The sequence below is a fragment of the Xiphophorus maculatus genome, chromosome 5 (assembly GCF_002775205.1).
Source record: "Xiphophorus maculatus strain JP 163 A chromosome 5, X_maculatus-5.0-male, whole genome shotgun sequence".
Lineage (NCBI taxonomy): Eukaryota > Metazoa > Chordata > Actinopteri > Cyprinodontiformes > Poeciliidae > Xiphophorus > Xiphophorus maculatus.
The window spans coordinates 22985230-23002500 of record NC_036447.1 but is presented as its reverse complement, the minus strand read 5'-3'; the positions used below and the strand labels follow the sequence as shown (position 1 = coordinate 23002500).

Sequence of the window (17271 nt, the reverse complement as noted above, 5' to 3'; positions counted from 1 at the left end):
TAAAAGGTGAGCTGGTCTTTTGGAGAAGCTACCAAATTAATAACTTGCTTCGCTTGTTATATTTCTAATCTCCCGATTTCTCTTTTTGTTGTTTGTCACAACAGCCTGAGTAAGCGTGGACCGACAGGCGGCATAAAAATTGCCTGCAGCAAAGATTCTATTTAATATATCCATGTATTGTGGAGAATAAAAGCCAACATTTGTTTTGTAATCCTCATCCAACAGTTACAACATCAGTTTGATTTTGTGCTCTTATTGAGAACTAAAGCTGAATGGGGTTGAACATTATGTAGTAGGTTCTTCCTTCTGATTGTACAGGATTCAGGGCAAAATTCAACTTAAAATCATCTATTATAAAGTAAATTAATTGAGACAAACATACAGTAAGTGCACTGTATGAAAAAAACCATCTGATACGTGTCAATTTTCCAAAGTAGTAACATAATGATAAGACTGAAATAATAATAACAAAAAATTTTTTAGATCTAGTTTGTGATGTGAGAAAATATTGGAAATATATCACTTCTATATTTCCATATTAAAATATGCATTCTTTGTTTACTCTGATTATTTGTCTGATTGCAAAATTTATTTTGATAATCTGAAACATTTAGGTGTGACAAAACAAGAAAAAACTAAACTTTTGTCACTCACACACTGCATGAGTGTTTATATGACAGAGACAGCAGTATGCTATGTATAGCAGTGCTTAAAATTTTATACTATGGAGACGTTTGTAGCCCCTTAATATAAAGGACATAGACAGGACCAAAAAGGAAGACATTTTGCAGCAAACATATAAAGGAAATATAATCCAAACACATGTAAAAGGGCAGTACAAATGATACAACATAGCTATTTTAAAAATATTCTGGAATGAGACAAAAAATACATCCAAAAGAGAAAAACAGACCAAATATATGTTTCCTCCTTGTGGCTGTAAACGCACCAGGTTGTTATCTTGATCAGACTGAAATGCAAACAACAAACAGCCCAGGGGGAGACTGAAAGTTCAGAGTGGCTAAGTTCGACTGGCTAAAGGTTCAGGGCAGCGTGATGAAAACATGCCTGCTCAAAAAAAAAAAAAGGAACAAAAAGCCAAAGGAATGACAGAAAATGAAATAAATCAAACATGAAAAAAGCTAAATGTTAATACAATATGCGAAAGGGACGAGTATATTGGATATTTAATTTATTATTGAATAATCAATAAGGTGCATAAATTAACAACCCAGAAATGCTAGTGCATCTCACTGTGTTTCTACTGAAAACTTGGCCATGGCTCCTGAAGTCATCTCAGATACAGAAGCCAGTCTGCAGAAGAAAGGTTAAAAAAGGAAGAGAATCAAGACGTTGCAATGTTCACTCAGCCCTCAACCTGACAACAACGCTGCTGGAACTGAGGAAATGCTACAAACAAAGAGTTGATCAAAACGTCTTCATCCGGTTCTGGTTCTGCTCTGCATCCCCAGAACCAGAACCAAACGAGGAGAAGCAGCTTTCAGCATCTATGCACCACAAATTTGGAACAAACTTCCAGAAAACTGTAAAACAGCTGAAACACTGAGTTCCTTTAAATCTCAACTGAAAACCCACCTGTTTAGGATTGTATTTGAAACGTAATCAATTACAAATTTATTGATGGAACTTGACTTAATGCTTTGTTTTGATTGTTGATTCTATCTTGCATTGTGTTTCTGCGTTTATAATGATGTAAAGCACTTTGAAACGCCTTGCTGCTGAAATGTGCTCTACAAATCAAATTTGATTGATTGATACATTGATACAAAGACCTAAAGTGAGACAGATGAAGTCTTAGGCTAAACAATTACTTGTCACAGCTTCTAGAAGAACTTCTGAGCAACTTAATCCAACTTTCTTTTTTGTACACATGAGGTTAGATTAAAATAATTTTACAACCTTGTAAAAGATTGGGTAATTTTTATTGTTTCACACTTGAGAGAGAGTCTGCTTTCTTTTTCCTGTAACTTCATTGTTTCTTGGTATCTTCCCATTCCAGGAAACACTTCTGACAGTTCTCACAACACAGAGAAGTGCACACCATGTACATGACAAATGTCACACCCGTCTTGTGGTAGTTTTGTGCCTGGTTTCATTTACTCTGCATAAGCAGTCAAAAGGTCAAAATGAGCCGATCAGCTCATTTAGCATAGAAACAGATGTGCTCTCGACACTGCAGCATGTTTCAGTTATCATAACTTCAGACTGTAACCGCATGGGGCTTGTTGCTTTCAATTTCTCTCTGTTTGGGGTTATGCAAAAAAAGAAAAAAAGTGACTTACAGTGTCTTAATTAGGGCTGAAAAGATTAATCATATTGATTGTGATTAATCGATTGCTGAAGTAATAGTCAATTTGTAATCGACTAACTGTTAACAAGAGCATAGACTCACACACAGTTTTTTGCAAAACTGTACAAAAAAATAAATCCATTTTGCCTTTACGATAAGAAATGTACTTTTTTTGCGTGTAAATATGTTTTACCCAGAACTCCTCAAGTGGCCTAGTTTAAGCTTCACATGGTTCAAATTCTGCAGACAAAAATCTACTAAACACCTTTTTCTGTTCAATTATTGATCGGTTAATTAAAAAAAGAACCAGAAAATCCATGCCCTGCACTGTAGCGGTAGTCAAACCGAAAGGGTTGAGCTTATCACACTGCTGATTTTTTTTAAAAAAAATATCTGCAGACAGATCCTTTGCATACAGTGAAGGAATAATATATTATTGCATTTCATACAATAACACGTTAATTTTCCTACTTATAAGGGGACTCCATTATTTGTTTATTTGCATCTTTTAATATATTCCAAATTTTGAACAAAAACAGCTTAAGGGGTTAAATGAAAAATCTGCTAATTTATTATCCAATTAATCGATTAATCGTCAGAATACTTGATAGAACAATCAATTCACTTTTATTTTTTATTTTAAATCACTTCCTTCCGTCGTGCATGCGTTTAATGACTGTTTTTGAAATCACCTAAAATCTCGGCATGACTAAATCTAACCACACGGTGGCAGTAGGGAGCTGACACTTGCAGTCATATACCCGCAGGCCAAAGAAACTATCCTAGCTGTTAACAGTTAATAAATGGAGGGACAGATGCACTGGACAGATGAGGCATAATTCTCCAGATGACTTGACTTAATGCTAACGTTTACAAAAGACAGAGCGCTTTCTCTAGTCTTCCCAGCTGTCTGTCTACATGGGGACTATATCCGCCCACTGAACAAAGTTTTATTTGACCAGACCAATATGTTGCAACAGGCAAGCCCCCACTGGTTCGGCTGCTGGAAGTAGCTCTGATTATATTAGGTTTAAGGTGAACGCTCAGGTTTCGTAATCGCAGCACCACTTGGAACGGCGGAGCCGCGCTTTCCGGCACTGCTGCCAGAGAAAAGACGGCAGGGCCTACATGTGACTGTGGCCTCCCTCGTAAAAAAGCCTCATTGGATTTATCCTTTTCCACTATCTCCACCTTTACAAAGCACTTCAAAACTAGAGAGAGGAAACATCTGCCCTCTGTCACCTTTAAGCCACCCCCTCACTTCACAGAGAGGCCGAGGGAGGGGAGGAAAGCCGGGGATGAAGGGAAAATACAGGAGCTGAATTTATTGGACAGTGCTGTTCAAAAGTCTTGCATAATTGAATTGAGTTTTTTTTTAAGTGGTTATAAATAATACAGTGCGGTATTTTGATCTGTTTTCGCACTGTGAAGCATGGTAGTGAATCAAATAGTTTTCTTAATGTGCTTTATGAATTAAAATGATTTAGATTTAAAAGCTAAAATGATCGTTGATGCTCAAATGTGGTGAGCAGTCAGTCTTTTGGGTTTGCACATCTGCAGACTAAAATGTTTAGCTCAATCCGATTCGATGGGCAGGAAGTCGGAACGTAAATTCTTCTGTCTTGCTGCAGATTTTTATCTGGGCTTAGGTCTGGACTTTGACCATGCTGTCCAACTCCAGTTGTCAAAGGTGAGCGTCCTTCAAGTTTTAGGTCTGTTCTTGTTCTCATCTGATTCATGTGGCACACCTGACCAGACACCGGGTCTGGACTAGACCACTGAAACACATGAACATGGGCTAAAACTTTTCATTGTAACTCTGATCATATGTTTACTGTTATTGTTCTGCTGGATACTTTTCACTTTTCTGTCACATATTGTATTTTTTTATGTGACTTTTATACAAAATATGTTACTTTACATGTCACCATATCATGACAGTATGCTTTGAGACAGATAATCTGTGAAAAGATCGATCTCCTCCACCTCCTCCCTTTTCAACTATTGCCGTCAAAAGAAATGCGCTGCTCAGTACCAACCAAAAACAACCAATCAGAGCCAGGAGGAGTGTCTTAGCGCTGTCAATCATTCTCATGTACTCGCTGCTAGAACTGGGAGCACTGGGAGAACGCAGAGGGACCTTTTTTCACAGATTATCTGCATCTGTGAAAAAAGATGCAGACAATACTGTGACGACATGGTGACAGTTTCAACAAATTGGCAAAAAATATAGTTACAGCCAAATTAAATTACCGAAATTTGTTGTATGGTGAAGAATGTGAACGAGTTCAGAGGGTATGTTTACAAGGCACTGCAGTAGACAATTAATTATAGGTTGTGGTTTTGTAGCTGCTATAGATAAGACATATATAATAAAACCTTTTATTCTCTCTCCATCTACATTCACAACGTGCAGTTGTGCTCACCAATAAAAAAACGAAGATGCCAAAATGTAATTAAAAAACTATAAACAAAAGTATTGATCCTATCACGCTGGTATCGAACCAATATCAACACTGAAGATTGGCATAAATCCAGGCATTTAATATTTTTGTGGAGACAAATCAGTTCCTTAAATGTGATTTAAGTTTTTTTTTTTAAATTATTATTATTTTTATTTTTTACCTGCGGGGCCTGCTGTGAAGAAAACTATGCCTCCAGATGACGACCAAGTGAGGAGATGTGCGCACGCACTCACCCAGTTTGTCACACCTTCACAAACATCGCAAACGTTTATTCGGCTGCAAGATTCACCAGCAGCGCACACCTTTCACAGAATAACACCTTTCACAGAATAACAACATGCTGCCGAAGAGGTAACGTGTTGTTAGAACTCTTTGCCTTCCTGAGATTTATTATCGCCAAGATCTTTGTTTCTGATTTTGAAGAGGGCCGCGACATTCATGAACTCTGTCCAACTTGTTCATTCAGGAAGGAACCAATGGGGTAGGAGCTTCCTCAGGAAGTGACAGGTGGGGGGCGCGCTCGAGCCCTGTTGCTATTGGTTACCACCTGTTGAGCACTTCATCGGAACAACAGGGACGGATGAAGGTAGGCTGATGCGTCCTGCCTCGGCTGCAGAGCCCTGATGAATGCCAGAGCAGAACACCTCGGCTCTGGCTGGGAAAATGTTCCTGTTCCTACCTCGTGCTACAGGAAGCGGCCGCAATATGTCCGTCAAGCTAATCTCTTTAAAAAATAAAAAAAATAAAAATAACCCTTTCATGTAAATGAGGTGATTTATTGAGAATGCAGCTTTCCCCGGGGGGAGGAAAGGCCTTCAATGGGAGAAATTCCTGCATGTAGGTCTGTTACATTTGGAGAAAAAAAAAAAAAAATCAAAACTTTCTGTCTCTAATGTAAACAATCTCTAACCCTATAGTGACTCTGCAGAACCCACATCTGCATACTTTTTCACTGATTGCTGTTGAGGTTTCAAAGCTTGAGCCTTTCTGTCTCCTCTGTTAACACCTTTTTTTTTCTCTTCTCATTTTTAGACACGATTAAAAAAAAATAAATTTAGATGCAGGTAGCCTTTTAGTTTGTAAAACTGCAGACTATCATGTTCAAATTGGACCTTAGATTACAGAGATATGTATTCTGTGACCCAACACATTTTGACTATTAACCAATAACCTGCCTACAAAATACACTTAGATTTCAAGATATTGTGTGTCCTTGAACAGAAACTGTGACGTGAAAACCAGAGTACTGCACATCGTAGCATCCTGTTATTGTGAACGAGGCGCCGCTCTGAAACCGCTTTGGTTTAAAAATGCTCTATAGCGTCTAAATATACATGTCCAAACCTGGCCGGTCGTAAGCTTGCCAAAAATATCTATTTTGAAGTCAAAGCAGGAACATGGTTTTACAAAAAGATCATGCTAAACTGAACATGACTTAATTTAGATCATTAAGAAAGCAAGTAATTTTAAATTGTTGCTCCTTTCTATTTCTAGCCATGTGTAGTCCAGCTTGGGTTTGATTATAGATTATGGTGAATGTGGTGTATAAGCTGTTATTAATACAGAATCAGAATTAGGAGGGAAAGTTGTTTTGACTGGCTTTGACTTTTTATGTAGCAGTGGTTGTTGTTACTAGACAGGCTGTTCCTGGAAACTGCTGATTTGACCAGATATTCTGGTTTACAGAGCATGGTTCTAAAAGAAGAAATATCCAGTGGACTACAGTTGTGTGGAGGAAGATGCCTTCTTGATGTCAGAGGTCAGACAGGAAAGGGCAGACTGGTTTGAGGCAACAGCAGCTCAAGTAGCCACTTTTTACAATCAGTGTATCAAGGAGCCTCATCTCTGAATGCCCAATCTTGAAGAACATGCGCTACAGCAGCAGAAGACCACACTGTGAGCCACTTCTGTTAGCTAAGAACAAAAAACAAAGGTCATGTGGTCAGGGCCGGACCAACGCATAAGCAAACTAAGCAGCCGCTTAGGGGCCCCCTCAGTGGAACAGATTTTTTTTTTTTTAGTAATAATTTCTGTCATTATAATATCAAAAACACACAATTTCACCATGAAGTGATTTGTTTTTACAATAATATGTATTTGATAATGTATGTAGAAATTAATATTTTATTGATAAAAAGAAAAAACAAATTGCTCTTGGGGACCCCTGGTGGCCGCGGTAGGTACCGCAGCCTCGCGGTAACGAGCTTCAGCGTGCAGAGCATCCAAACGTCCAAAGCTCCGGTCAGAAGACAAGTTAGCAAAACAATGTCTCAAAAAAGGATTTATCCTTCAGGGAGGGAGAAAAGAAAGAGGGAAAAAAAAAAAAAGCCAAGATAAAAGTTTGTTTTAATATGCCTTCATATGTTTATAAACAAAGAATTGTGAAGCTGCTAATAGAAAATTAGCTTTATATACTGAACCTTGAACGGTTCAGTTCAACAGCCAAACATTTAACCCAACGTCTTTGTGTGAAACTGAGTTTTAACTTTAAATCAGTTGATTCTCTTGCTTGGCTCTTTATATTTCTGAGTTTCTTTGGCTTAAAAAAAAACCCCCGCCGTGTTTGATAACGTTTGGTAAGAATAACTAAAACTTCTCAATGTTTGACACTGTCTAGCAAAATGTTTTCCATCAGGCTACACGGATACTGCGTTAATATATCAATGAGCTGCTCTAAGCTGTAGTTGGTGACATGTTGTTTGCTGTCATTTATGAGCATTTATGTATCAAAAACAATATTTTACATCAACATATAAGGTATGTGGAACTTCTGTTAAAATAATTTGAAGGCTCAGAGTCAACCTGGTACCGGTACCGGTCCACATTCTCAGTGGAGAAAGACTCACCTGGTGTAAATGACATTTTTAGCTATTGGGGTAATGCTTAAGAGAAAGTTATTTAATCAAAGAATGTCATAAATATGTGTGTAGAGCTGCACCGATGCCCAGTTACTGATCTTTAAAAATCCTGACCTGCCCATTTTGATTTTGGTTGATATACATTTTTTTGTCTGAAATGTCGCTAAATATAGCAAGAAAGTCAGTGATTTGGCAACAGTGGGGTGAATATTGTAAACTGTAAACGTGCAGACATGACCTGGTGGGCCGGTCTGTCAGTCAAACCTCTCACTGTAGAGCAGAAGAGGACAGAGGCTGATTTTTAAACCTTTGCTGAGGAAGATAAGATCAGGGGATAAGATTGGCTTCACATGTAAGTATCGGCCGATCATGATCCCCCAAAATTAAGAAAATCGGCGCCCAGAAATCAAATGTAAATGTATCGTATATTATACATGCATAGGATATAGTGTAAACAGCACCATCAGAGATGCAATAAGTTTATAGCAGGTGTGCGAATGATCTAATTGTCTAACTCTTGATTCCAGCCGATCCATATTGTTATCAGAAATAGAGGGCCCCAAAACCAAATTTGGCTTTAGGCCCCATAGAGGCTTGGGCTGGCCCTGCATGTGGCTGCAGAACAATCACATTCACTTACAGCTTTCATACACGACACAGACCACCAGGTGGCACCCTTTTGTCACGCCCTAAGCATGTAGGTGAGAGCACTACACCTTTCTGCAAACAGCCTCCTCTGCAGACAATGACTTTGCAATTTCCGTCCAAGAGTTTTTAGCCATGTAGCAATCTTTGTAGGTATTTTGTGAAGAATCGTACAAACCTACATAATTCCTCATTGCGTCTGACAAAGGTTCCTCAAAGGTTTTCATGTCGCTTGCATGTACAAAAGTAGTAATAGATTGTAGGAGCAGACTTAGCCTGGTAAAAACCAGCCTCAGGTTCTACGCTTTGCTTCCAACAGAGGATGTGGACCTTCAGCTTGCAGGTTACCGGACATTACCCGCGCTGTAAACAACCATCCTCCACTGCCCATCCAACCAGCCCCAGAGCCGAGCCAAGCAGACAGGAATGGTCTGTTTTTGTTACGTCAATATTTGGAAGCGTGGCCAACACGTACTGAGCAGTTTGGTTCACTTTTAGCACTGCCATTGCTAAAACTACAGACAGAATTGAATTGAAGTGAAATTTCAACATTGCTATCTGAGTGCATTTCTGTACAACAAACTTGTGGCCAATCACCCAAATAGTTCAACCCAAGCTGGAGTCGAGAAAGGGAGCAGGACACCTCCCTGTGAACAAGATGACACAACTTTTGTCAGCAAGGGGCGATTTCAACACTTCCGATGAAGTTTGGGAGAACCTTTATTGAGACAGGCTCGCCCCAAATTGGACTATAATAGGTTGGGAAAATGTTAAATGGCCCTATGAGTATTGATTCCAGCTAAAGTTTTGTGTAAATGACATAAAAGCATCCTGCCTTGTATTAATAGTTCAGGCTGATGGGGTAATGAGTATGTAAGATACTCTCCATCTCCATTTACGACCACAGTGTAACTATTTTGTGGATTCGTACTTCCAGTACAGTACGGTATGAGGTTCCAAAGCTGCCCTATTGAACAGAGTAAAAGAGTTCACTGCACTTTACTTCCATAAAGTAGAGATATCTTATAGGGTGCGGTGGACATAAAACTTACAGCAGCCATAAACCCCAAAGCGACATCCGCACGGCAAATTTCTATGCTAGGTGAGGGAGGGTGGTTTTTCTTCAACATTGACAAGAAAGCTGGTCAGAGTTGGCTTGAAGATGAATACATATACATAACTATGTACACATTTTGTTCACTTACTTATCGTCAGATCCTTTGCCTCATTGTGGTTTTATGCCCAGCAAAACTTCAGCTCTGGCAAGTTTCAAAAACAAATAAAGTCCCTAAAAAATGTAATACTGCCCAGCTTAATGCAAACTTCAAGTTTGATGGACTTGCCAATGGAGAGAGTGCACAGCAGCTGCAGCATCAAGTGCAAGGTTCGACACTTTGCTGCACCGGCTTTTTCAGTTCTCAGTTGAGGCTGTTATTCCATCACACATCTTCTTCTCACAGAGTTGCAAAGGAAGCTGAGAAATGTCTGTTTTGCATGGCGTTACTCCAGGTTGTGTTGCACAGTCTCTCTTCATGCAAACTCACAAGAGATACATGCTTGTTTGAGATAGCTGTGCAAAGTTTTACCAGGAGAACACGGCACAGATTGGTGTGAATAACTGGGATCGAAATGATGGAACCAGTTTCATGGGAAATAAATGTAAAGGTATTCGGCATGTTTTTTTTAAAGGCAACATTAACACAAGCCATTTTCAGGATCCCCTATAATTACTTCTGCTTCACTTCGAACTCATAAACCACACACACACACAAAATGGGCCTGTCCTCAGTTTGTGTTATGTACCCACTGTACAGATGCTTTCACTACCCGTCTCTTCTTCCTGTGCTAAAGAACATCAGCGACAAAAAAAAAATCATGCTTTTAAAAGCTTTTGAAACTCTTGCAGATTAAATTAAGCAATCTACCGGAGCTGAAACCGCAGCTGCGAGTGCGTGTACGCCTCGGCACATGTGGCGTCACAGAAAAGCCACTTGAGGTTTGGCGAGGACCTGCGTACGCTCCGGGATAAAAATACCAGGTATAAAAGCATCAGCATGAGGGAGGCACACACACCATACGTGGCTGACGCAGCCCTACACACGTCTTCTCGCTTGCTAACTGCAAATTAATGTTTGTGCGTCGTTTGTAAAGCAGAAGCACACCTCAAGTATTTAGCAATGTTTGTGTTCGCACTGTGGCAGTGAAAAGAGAAGTAAACGAAACGGTCATTTGGATTGCTCTGACCATTGCACATAATGTTGTACAATTAGTAAACACACACACGTCAGACATATCATTTGCGCTGAAATTTTGTACATTTCAACTGAAACAGAGAAAACAACCAATGTGAGCAACACCTAAAACACCCAGCTTTCTCTTCTTCCCCCCCCCCCCCCCCCCCCCTTACTGTTTTGAATAAAAAAAGAAAGTGAATAAAGTTAAATGCCTTAAAGGGGCAGCATGCTGTATTTTAAAGGCAGATAGTGATATTTCATAAGAGTGCTATAAGATTGCTGAATATGTCAAACGCAACTTCAAAGAAATTTGCCTATACAATTTAACGCCTTGAAATTGGGTCTCCGTCTCTTTAAGAAGCTCCTGCTCTTCCCAACATTCGGCCTTCGGCACCTCATGGCAATGTTTCTCCAGGCCGTTTGCTGGTGTTGAACTAAGAAGTCGTTTCTATGACTAGCTCAGCCGACTTTCCACAAGGTGTTTACTAATTTCTGCTGCCGCTAGTCTGGACGCTCAAAAACGTTGATTTTGCATATAACACCTCGTCCCTTTAATAGCTTTAAAATACAGTATCTTAGAAAGATTTTTCAGATAGCTCAAACTTTTGCCTGTTTTTTCAAGTGAAAAATTCCACCTCAATTCATTGCATTTGTGTATAACTTGGTGGTGCGTCATTCTGAAATGGGAGGAAATGAATGTGAGGATTTCAGACAGCGATCTGCTTTGACATCCCTAAAATATGTCCTCAGAGGTTTGTTAGAGAACATTGGTGAGCAAACACCATCGTGCAGACCAAGGGACACAGCAGAACGCTCATGTGTGAATCATGTCGCCATGACAACTAACTATAAATCTAATATTTATGTGGGTGGCAACAAGAAAACCATAGCTGTAAAAAAGCCAGTAGAAGTCAAATGTGCAAAAATGTAGGAGAAAAGGCCGTTGTGGTCCAAAGAGACCAAATCTGGACTTTTTTGCTCAACATGAAAGATACAGGTGTGGTTAGAAACTGATACCTCATGGCAATACACGGTGGTGGCAGCATCGTACCGTGGTAACATGTTTCTTTCACTGGTGGGAGCTGTTTGCGGTTGCAACGTGACAAAATGGGAAAATGTTTACCGAAGTATTCACAGCGCTTCACTTTTCTCACGTTTTGTCAAGTTAGAGATTTGTGCGAATGTATTAAAAACAGAAAACCAAGAAATCACAAAGAAATCCAAAACTTTTCTTCCACTTTGTCATAATGTGGAGATTTTTGTATGTAGAATTTTGAGGAAAGAGATTCATTTAGTACGATTCAGAATAAGACTGTAATGTAAAATGTGGAAGAAGAACACTTTGCCGCTTGGCGCCGCACACATAGGTACGGCGATGGCGCTGAAGCGAAAAATATGAGACAGAGAAGAGGACACAGGAAACGAAGGAGGATGTGGTTGCTGAAAGGGGGTTTTGGGGCTTGCCAGCTTTGACTCTCCTGCACCTCATGGAGGGAACATTAAATAACACGTCTGTGTGTTGTTTTCAGGATGCCAGTAGCGACTGAATATGAGTGATTACGATCCACTTGATGTGTTTCCATATGGAAAAATGGGAGTGTGCGTCCTGCCAGCTTCAGGGCTCGGATATATTTCTACTTCTGCTACCGGAGTTTTTCCACGGTGCTGCTATGATGCAACATTTTTTGAAGCAACTTGCAGACTGCCAAAGAGCCCTGCGTTAATCATTAAGTAGAGTGTGAAGAGTAAATATTGAATTCTTCTTTAAAGAATTATCGAGCAGCTGGAGAAAATGTACTTTTCCCCTTGACGGTTGAGACTGAAAGCACACATGAGCCACAGCCAGATTTCAAATCTATCTTTAAGAACAGGAACTATAAATAACGTGGCCTGTCCGTAAACTCTCTATCTAACAGCAAAAGAAACCAATGAAATCTTTTGTGAGATCATAACGTTTTAAAAAATACATCATTTTTTTGTCCTTTTGGGTGTCATTGAGGTTATTCGGAAAACCATGGCTGCTGGGTTTGCACAGCTGCCATGGCAACTTGTACAATGCTAGCAAAGTGTCTGATGTAAACACAGGCAACACGAGCCTTGGGATAAATAAAAACTGTGAAATCTACACCGCTGAACAACTTAATGATACAAACATAGATTATGTCAGCTCAGGATCGTGGCTCAGCAAGTTTCGGTTCTGCGCCAGCTAGCTGTCCTGTCACATGAGTGGAAAGCAGCTGAAGGTTCATGTTTTGGAAATTCAAGATGAATATTGTGGAAAAATGTACCAAGAGCCTAATCCAGTGATTTATGGTTGCAAATGAAGAATTTCGCTTGAAGTACGGGAGAAAAAAAATTAATTTTAATTTAGCTTTTTTATATCTCTGGAGGAGCTTTGGAGCCTTCATCTCCTATTTTTCCCCTATAATCTCCTGAAGGTTTTCAAGATTGGACGCCTAAATGTCCACTTTTAACGAAATCTACCGATTTACAAGTTTAATAAGAAAAACCTCTCCAGATAAGGTGCTGATGTTAATAAAAAAAACCCCCCAGCAACCTGAGGAATTAGGGGTCAGATCAAGCAGCTTAAGCAAATCACTTTCTCACGTCTGAATTGTTGCCGTGCCATAAACAGGCACACACAACAGGCGTTTGTCCGTTTGGCCCCTGAGAAACTGTTTAGAGGTTTCAGACACTGATTAAATAACAGAGCTGTCCAGATCTTCCTCCTCCACACGCTAATCTACAGTAACCAGCTCTGTTTTTCAGTATCTGGGCAAAATCAAGCACGGGGTTCCTTCACATATTTCATGTGAAAATACCACACTTTCATGGATTTAACTTTCCAGAGCTACCAGTCCAGTCTGTTCACCCTAAAATACCAGAAAATATACTTACTTAGTACTTAAAGAATATAAAAATATTTGTTTTGTCAAATGTTTTGTGTAAGGCATTCTTGTTTCAAGAAGCAGATGGCGCTGTAAGGGTATTTTCACACTTGATAGTCCTGTAGACTCTGCTTGACTGAGGACCAAAAAGGCAACATTTGTTAAATTTTCATCTGGTGCTGTTTGCATTCACGCTGCATTGTGTCCAACAATCCAAATTCATTGAAAAACCTGCTCCCCCACTCGCTTGTGTGGCGCTGCACCGAGAACCACTGAAAGAAATGACACAAAAACCTCAGAAGAAGACACGAAAATATGGAGTAGCGCCAGAGTTTAGTGGTTGTAGGATCTCTCTTTTGCCTTTGGTAAAAGACCTGAAGACATTTCTTGCGAGACATGTGCATTGATTTTTTTTTCTGTATTTACCCAGAATGCCCTGCGCAATAGTCCACTTCCTGCTTCTGCAGAGTTCATCCAACCAGACCAAGACCTTGGTTTGTCGGTGGACAAGAGTCCACTTTTTTGGTCTGCATGCAGTTGAACTAAAAGATCTGATGATTTTATGACTATAGTAAATAATGAGAAAAAAAGAAGAAAAAAAAAAAGTCTTTGGGACGCCCCCAAAAACGTTGCGGCCCTGGGCTACCTTTCCAAGCTGCATAGCTTTCTCTTCTTGGGTCACTTTAGATTAGCTCCCTGCTAAGCTGGTCCGGTGAATCACAGGAGCAAAGCTACACTTTCAGTTTCTACCGTCTTAATCAAGTGACACGGCGTCACGCTGTCACATGCAAATCACATTAAAAGGTACGTGGAGGGCTGCCCACACAAACTCCTGAAAACCGCTCACACTGCTACTTGTATAAATAACATTCTCCCTCTGACAGATCACATTTTTCCCACACAGCCCCTCCGTTCAGATGACGGATGATCACATTGCGCAGACGTCAGTTAAAAGCATGTGGGATTAATGCTTACTGGCGAGCACGTCGGGAGACTCACACACACGCACACGTACACACACACTGGATAGATCTGTCCATATGGAAACATATGAAGCCCATAAGAGAGCAGATGCAGACTTAGATCCAGACAGTCATTAAAACTCAGGCACAAACAAATCTAAACAGGTGAAAGTCGCCTACATGCAGATATACGAATACACACACACACACACGCACGCATATATACATACACACATACACACGTAGTGTGTGGTGCGTCTGCTTCTTGTTTACCGAAGATGCTGAAGCAACATAAACTCTTCCTCTTCCTGCCGGCAAGTGTGGATGATTTGTGTGTCTCCATGTGTCTCTCCGTTTGTCTCAGTGTGTCTGGCTCTCAGTCTGCACTAAAACGATGACAGGGAGTCAAGATGATGCTTCTGGAGGCCAAGACAGCATGAGACCATGTGAAACTAAAGGAGGGGTCAGGGGACAGAGGGAGACGACGAAATCTGGTCACATCAGTGTCCTTTCATTGAGTCCGAAAGCCTGCAACCGGCTCGACTCGAAAAAAAAAGCGAACCAGCTGCACCAGACCGATACTCTAATCTGCAACTTCCTTACACGCTTCAGAGATTGTTTATGAACACAGCACAGAAACCATGGCAACGGCAACCTATTTCCTCTCTAACAAGTGTTGGGGGGGGAAAAAATGGTACATGTCATGATCTGAGTCCACACATCCTTATCTCGCTTTTAGTTGTTTACAGTATCTTCAAGCAGTTTTGTCCTCCTCACACATGGCTAGGCATGTTTATGACTCTTCAAGTAGGATTGTGCGTCGGCAGATAGTTTGCAACAATCAAACAGCTTTAAAAGGCCCCACCTGTTAAAGGAGATATGGACAGTTTACCATGCGCAGTAGATTGTTTTACTTCCTGAACCCAAACCAAACGGAGGTTTGGTTATAAGTTATAAAGGTTTCAGTCTCTCCTGTCAGTTTTGTGAGCAGGGAACATCTGAAGTAGGAAGCAGGGAAAAGGGCAGCTACTTTAGATTTGGTTTGACTTTCTGCAGGCGACTGTAACAAGAGAATGTCAAACAAACAGGTCAATAAACCGCAGTCATCTGGGACTATTGATCAGCTTCTGGAAAGATTGTTCGATAGAGGAGCCAAAGTATCTCTTTCGCAAAGGCCAGACATCTGGTGATTGTTTTACCATTTAATAACAAACAATAATTCACCCGGTTTTAAATGCTGTGGCGGTGTTTTGATCTGACTTTGCCTCCACTTCTTTTCCAAACCAGACTTATTTCTCGTGATTCTTTCTCATCACAGTCGACATTTCCGTCAAAGTTTTTTATTTTAGTTATATATAAAAAGTTGAAAAAAGATCAAGTTCATTAAAAAAAATGAAGTTATCGGATAAAGTAAACAGCAAATTTCAATGTACTTTTGTTTTTACACCAATGCAGAGTTGTGCAAGATTATGACGCGGAAGGAAAACCACTCTAATCTAAACAAGTTAGACGAATAGTAAATAGAGTTCGCATGTGCATAACTTTGAAAGTCTGATAGACCGTTAATGTAAAGTACTCCATCATGGAGACTAAGTAACCGCTATCTGAGGACTGAAAACACAAGTGCAAACTTTCAAAGACAACGTGCCTGTCAAGAAAATTGTTCCTCAGAGAACCAATCAAGAGTTTCATGTAACTCAACCTCATCCGTGTTGGAACAATCCAGTCAAAGTACAGTGCCAAATGCAAATGAAAATCTATGTGAAGACTTGAATGTTCACAGAAGCTCGTCATTCAGTCTGACTGAGCTTCAGCTATTTTGCAAACAAATGTCAAGCAAATGTCAAGTCTATGGATGTGGGATTTTATTTAGGTATATCAGGGCAAATGGAGTTGAATACAGTTTTGCTGTTTTATTTGCACAATGTTAAAAATTGGGTACCAATTCGGCACCTGCGTAAACTCAGTGAACTCAATCTCGATGAAGTTAGTGGATGCAATGCGGAACAACTTCCACTGCCATGCTTTTCGCAAGGCACTGCAAAAACAAAAACCCAATATAAATTCACTTTATTTTTTTCCATTTGTCTTTCCCATGTCAATAAGCTAATTAGCTTAACATTAACTCACTTGCTGATGACATGGAAGCCCAGTTTACTCTAAGCAGCACTCTGTTGTGGGAAAAGAGATGATTGGAAACAATCCCGAGGCATATTTTCTATCTTTATTTTCAAAAATTGAAAATGTGGCTGGCTGTGATTTGCCTCAGATGTGCCAGACTGTCCTGGATGGGAGCCCAGCAACAGAAACAAAGCTGTTGCTGTAGTTCTCCTATTGTCGTGTAATTTCATTTACACACATTAAAACCGGCCTCGCCTGTTTTTCTGTTTGGTTATCAGTGATCGAGCCAAAGGGGAAACAAAGGGAAACTATGTGAAGTTAGTGTGATGTAGTCTGATCCATGTAAACACTCACTTGATTCTGGATAAATGCTCATTTGACATACATGACTATTTCAAAAGGGAGCAAAACTGTAAAGATTTATGAGCAAAATCCCCAAATCTGGCCTAATCACTTAGTATTAACCGTTTTCTTTCTTTGATAAATGCTCCTATATGTGGATGCTAGACTTCAGAAGCACAGCGGTGAGCGGCTAGCTTAGCTTTATTTTTGTATTTCATACTGCGGTTCATGTTTTCAGGTGGTGACAAATTGAATTTGCAGCAGGGCTGCTTATAAAATTACAACCACGTGTTCTGGTGCCTGTGTGTGGTTTGCCGATGGTCTTGTGTTTGTGTTGATTTTGAGATTTAAGTGATTAAAGTGGCCGAGTAGGAGATGAGGAGGAGACGAGTATTATAGCTAATACTTTTTTAACAGTTTGGTGTGATACAGGTTATGCATCTAA

At 40.0% G+C, this 17271-nt stretch overlaps 2 protein-coding genes across 2 annotated transcripts in view; both read left to right on the top strand.

Moving 5' to 3' along the window:
* LOC102223135 (basement membrane-specific heparan sulfate proteoglycan core protein-like) overlaps positions 1–1091 on the top strand; it is a 5224-nt gene extending 4133 nt beyond the window's left edge. The window contains exons 7-8 of the mRNA XM_005805048.2: positions 1–6; positions 105–1091. The exon at positions 1–6 is cut by the window's left edge and continues 261 nt beyond it. Coding sequence (XP_005805105.1) covers positions 1–6; positions 105–109 — 11 coding nt within the window. The 3' untranslated portion in view covers positions 110–1091. The remainder of the gene's footprint in view (positions 7–104) is intronic.
* A 4152-nt stretch (positions 1092–5243) lies between these two features.
* The window catches only part of LOC102232041 (CD97 antigen-like), a 38185-nt gene continuing 26157 nt past the window's right edge, over positions 5244–17271 (top strand). The window contains exon 1 of the mRNA XM_023333975.1: positions 5244–5362. The gene's annotated coding sequence lies outside the window, so the exon portion shown is untranslated. The remainder of the gene's footprint in view (positions 5363–17271) is intronic.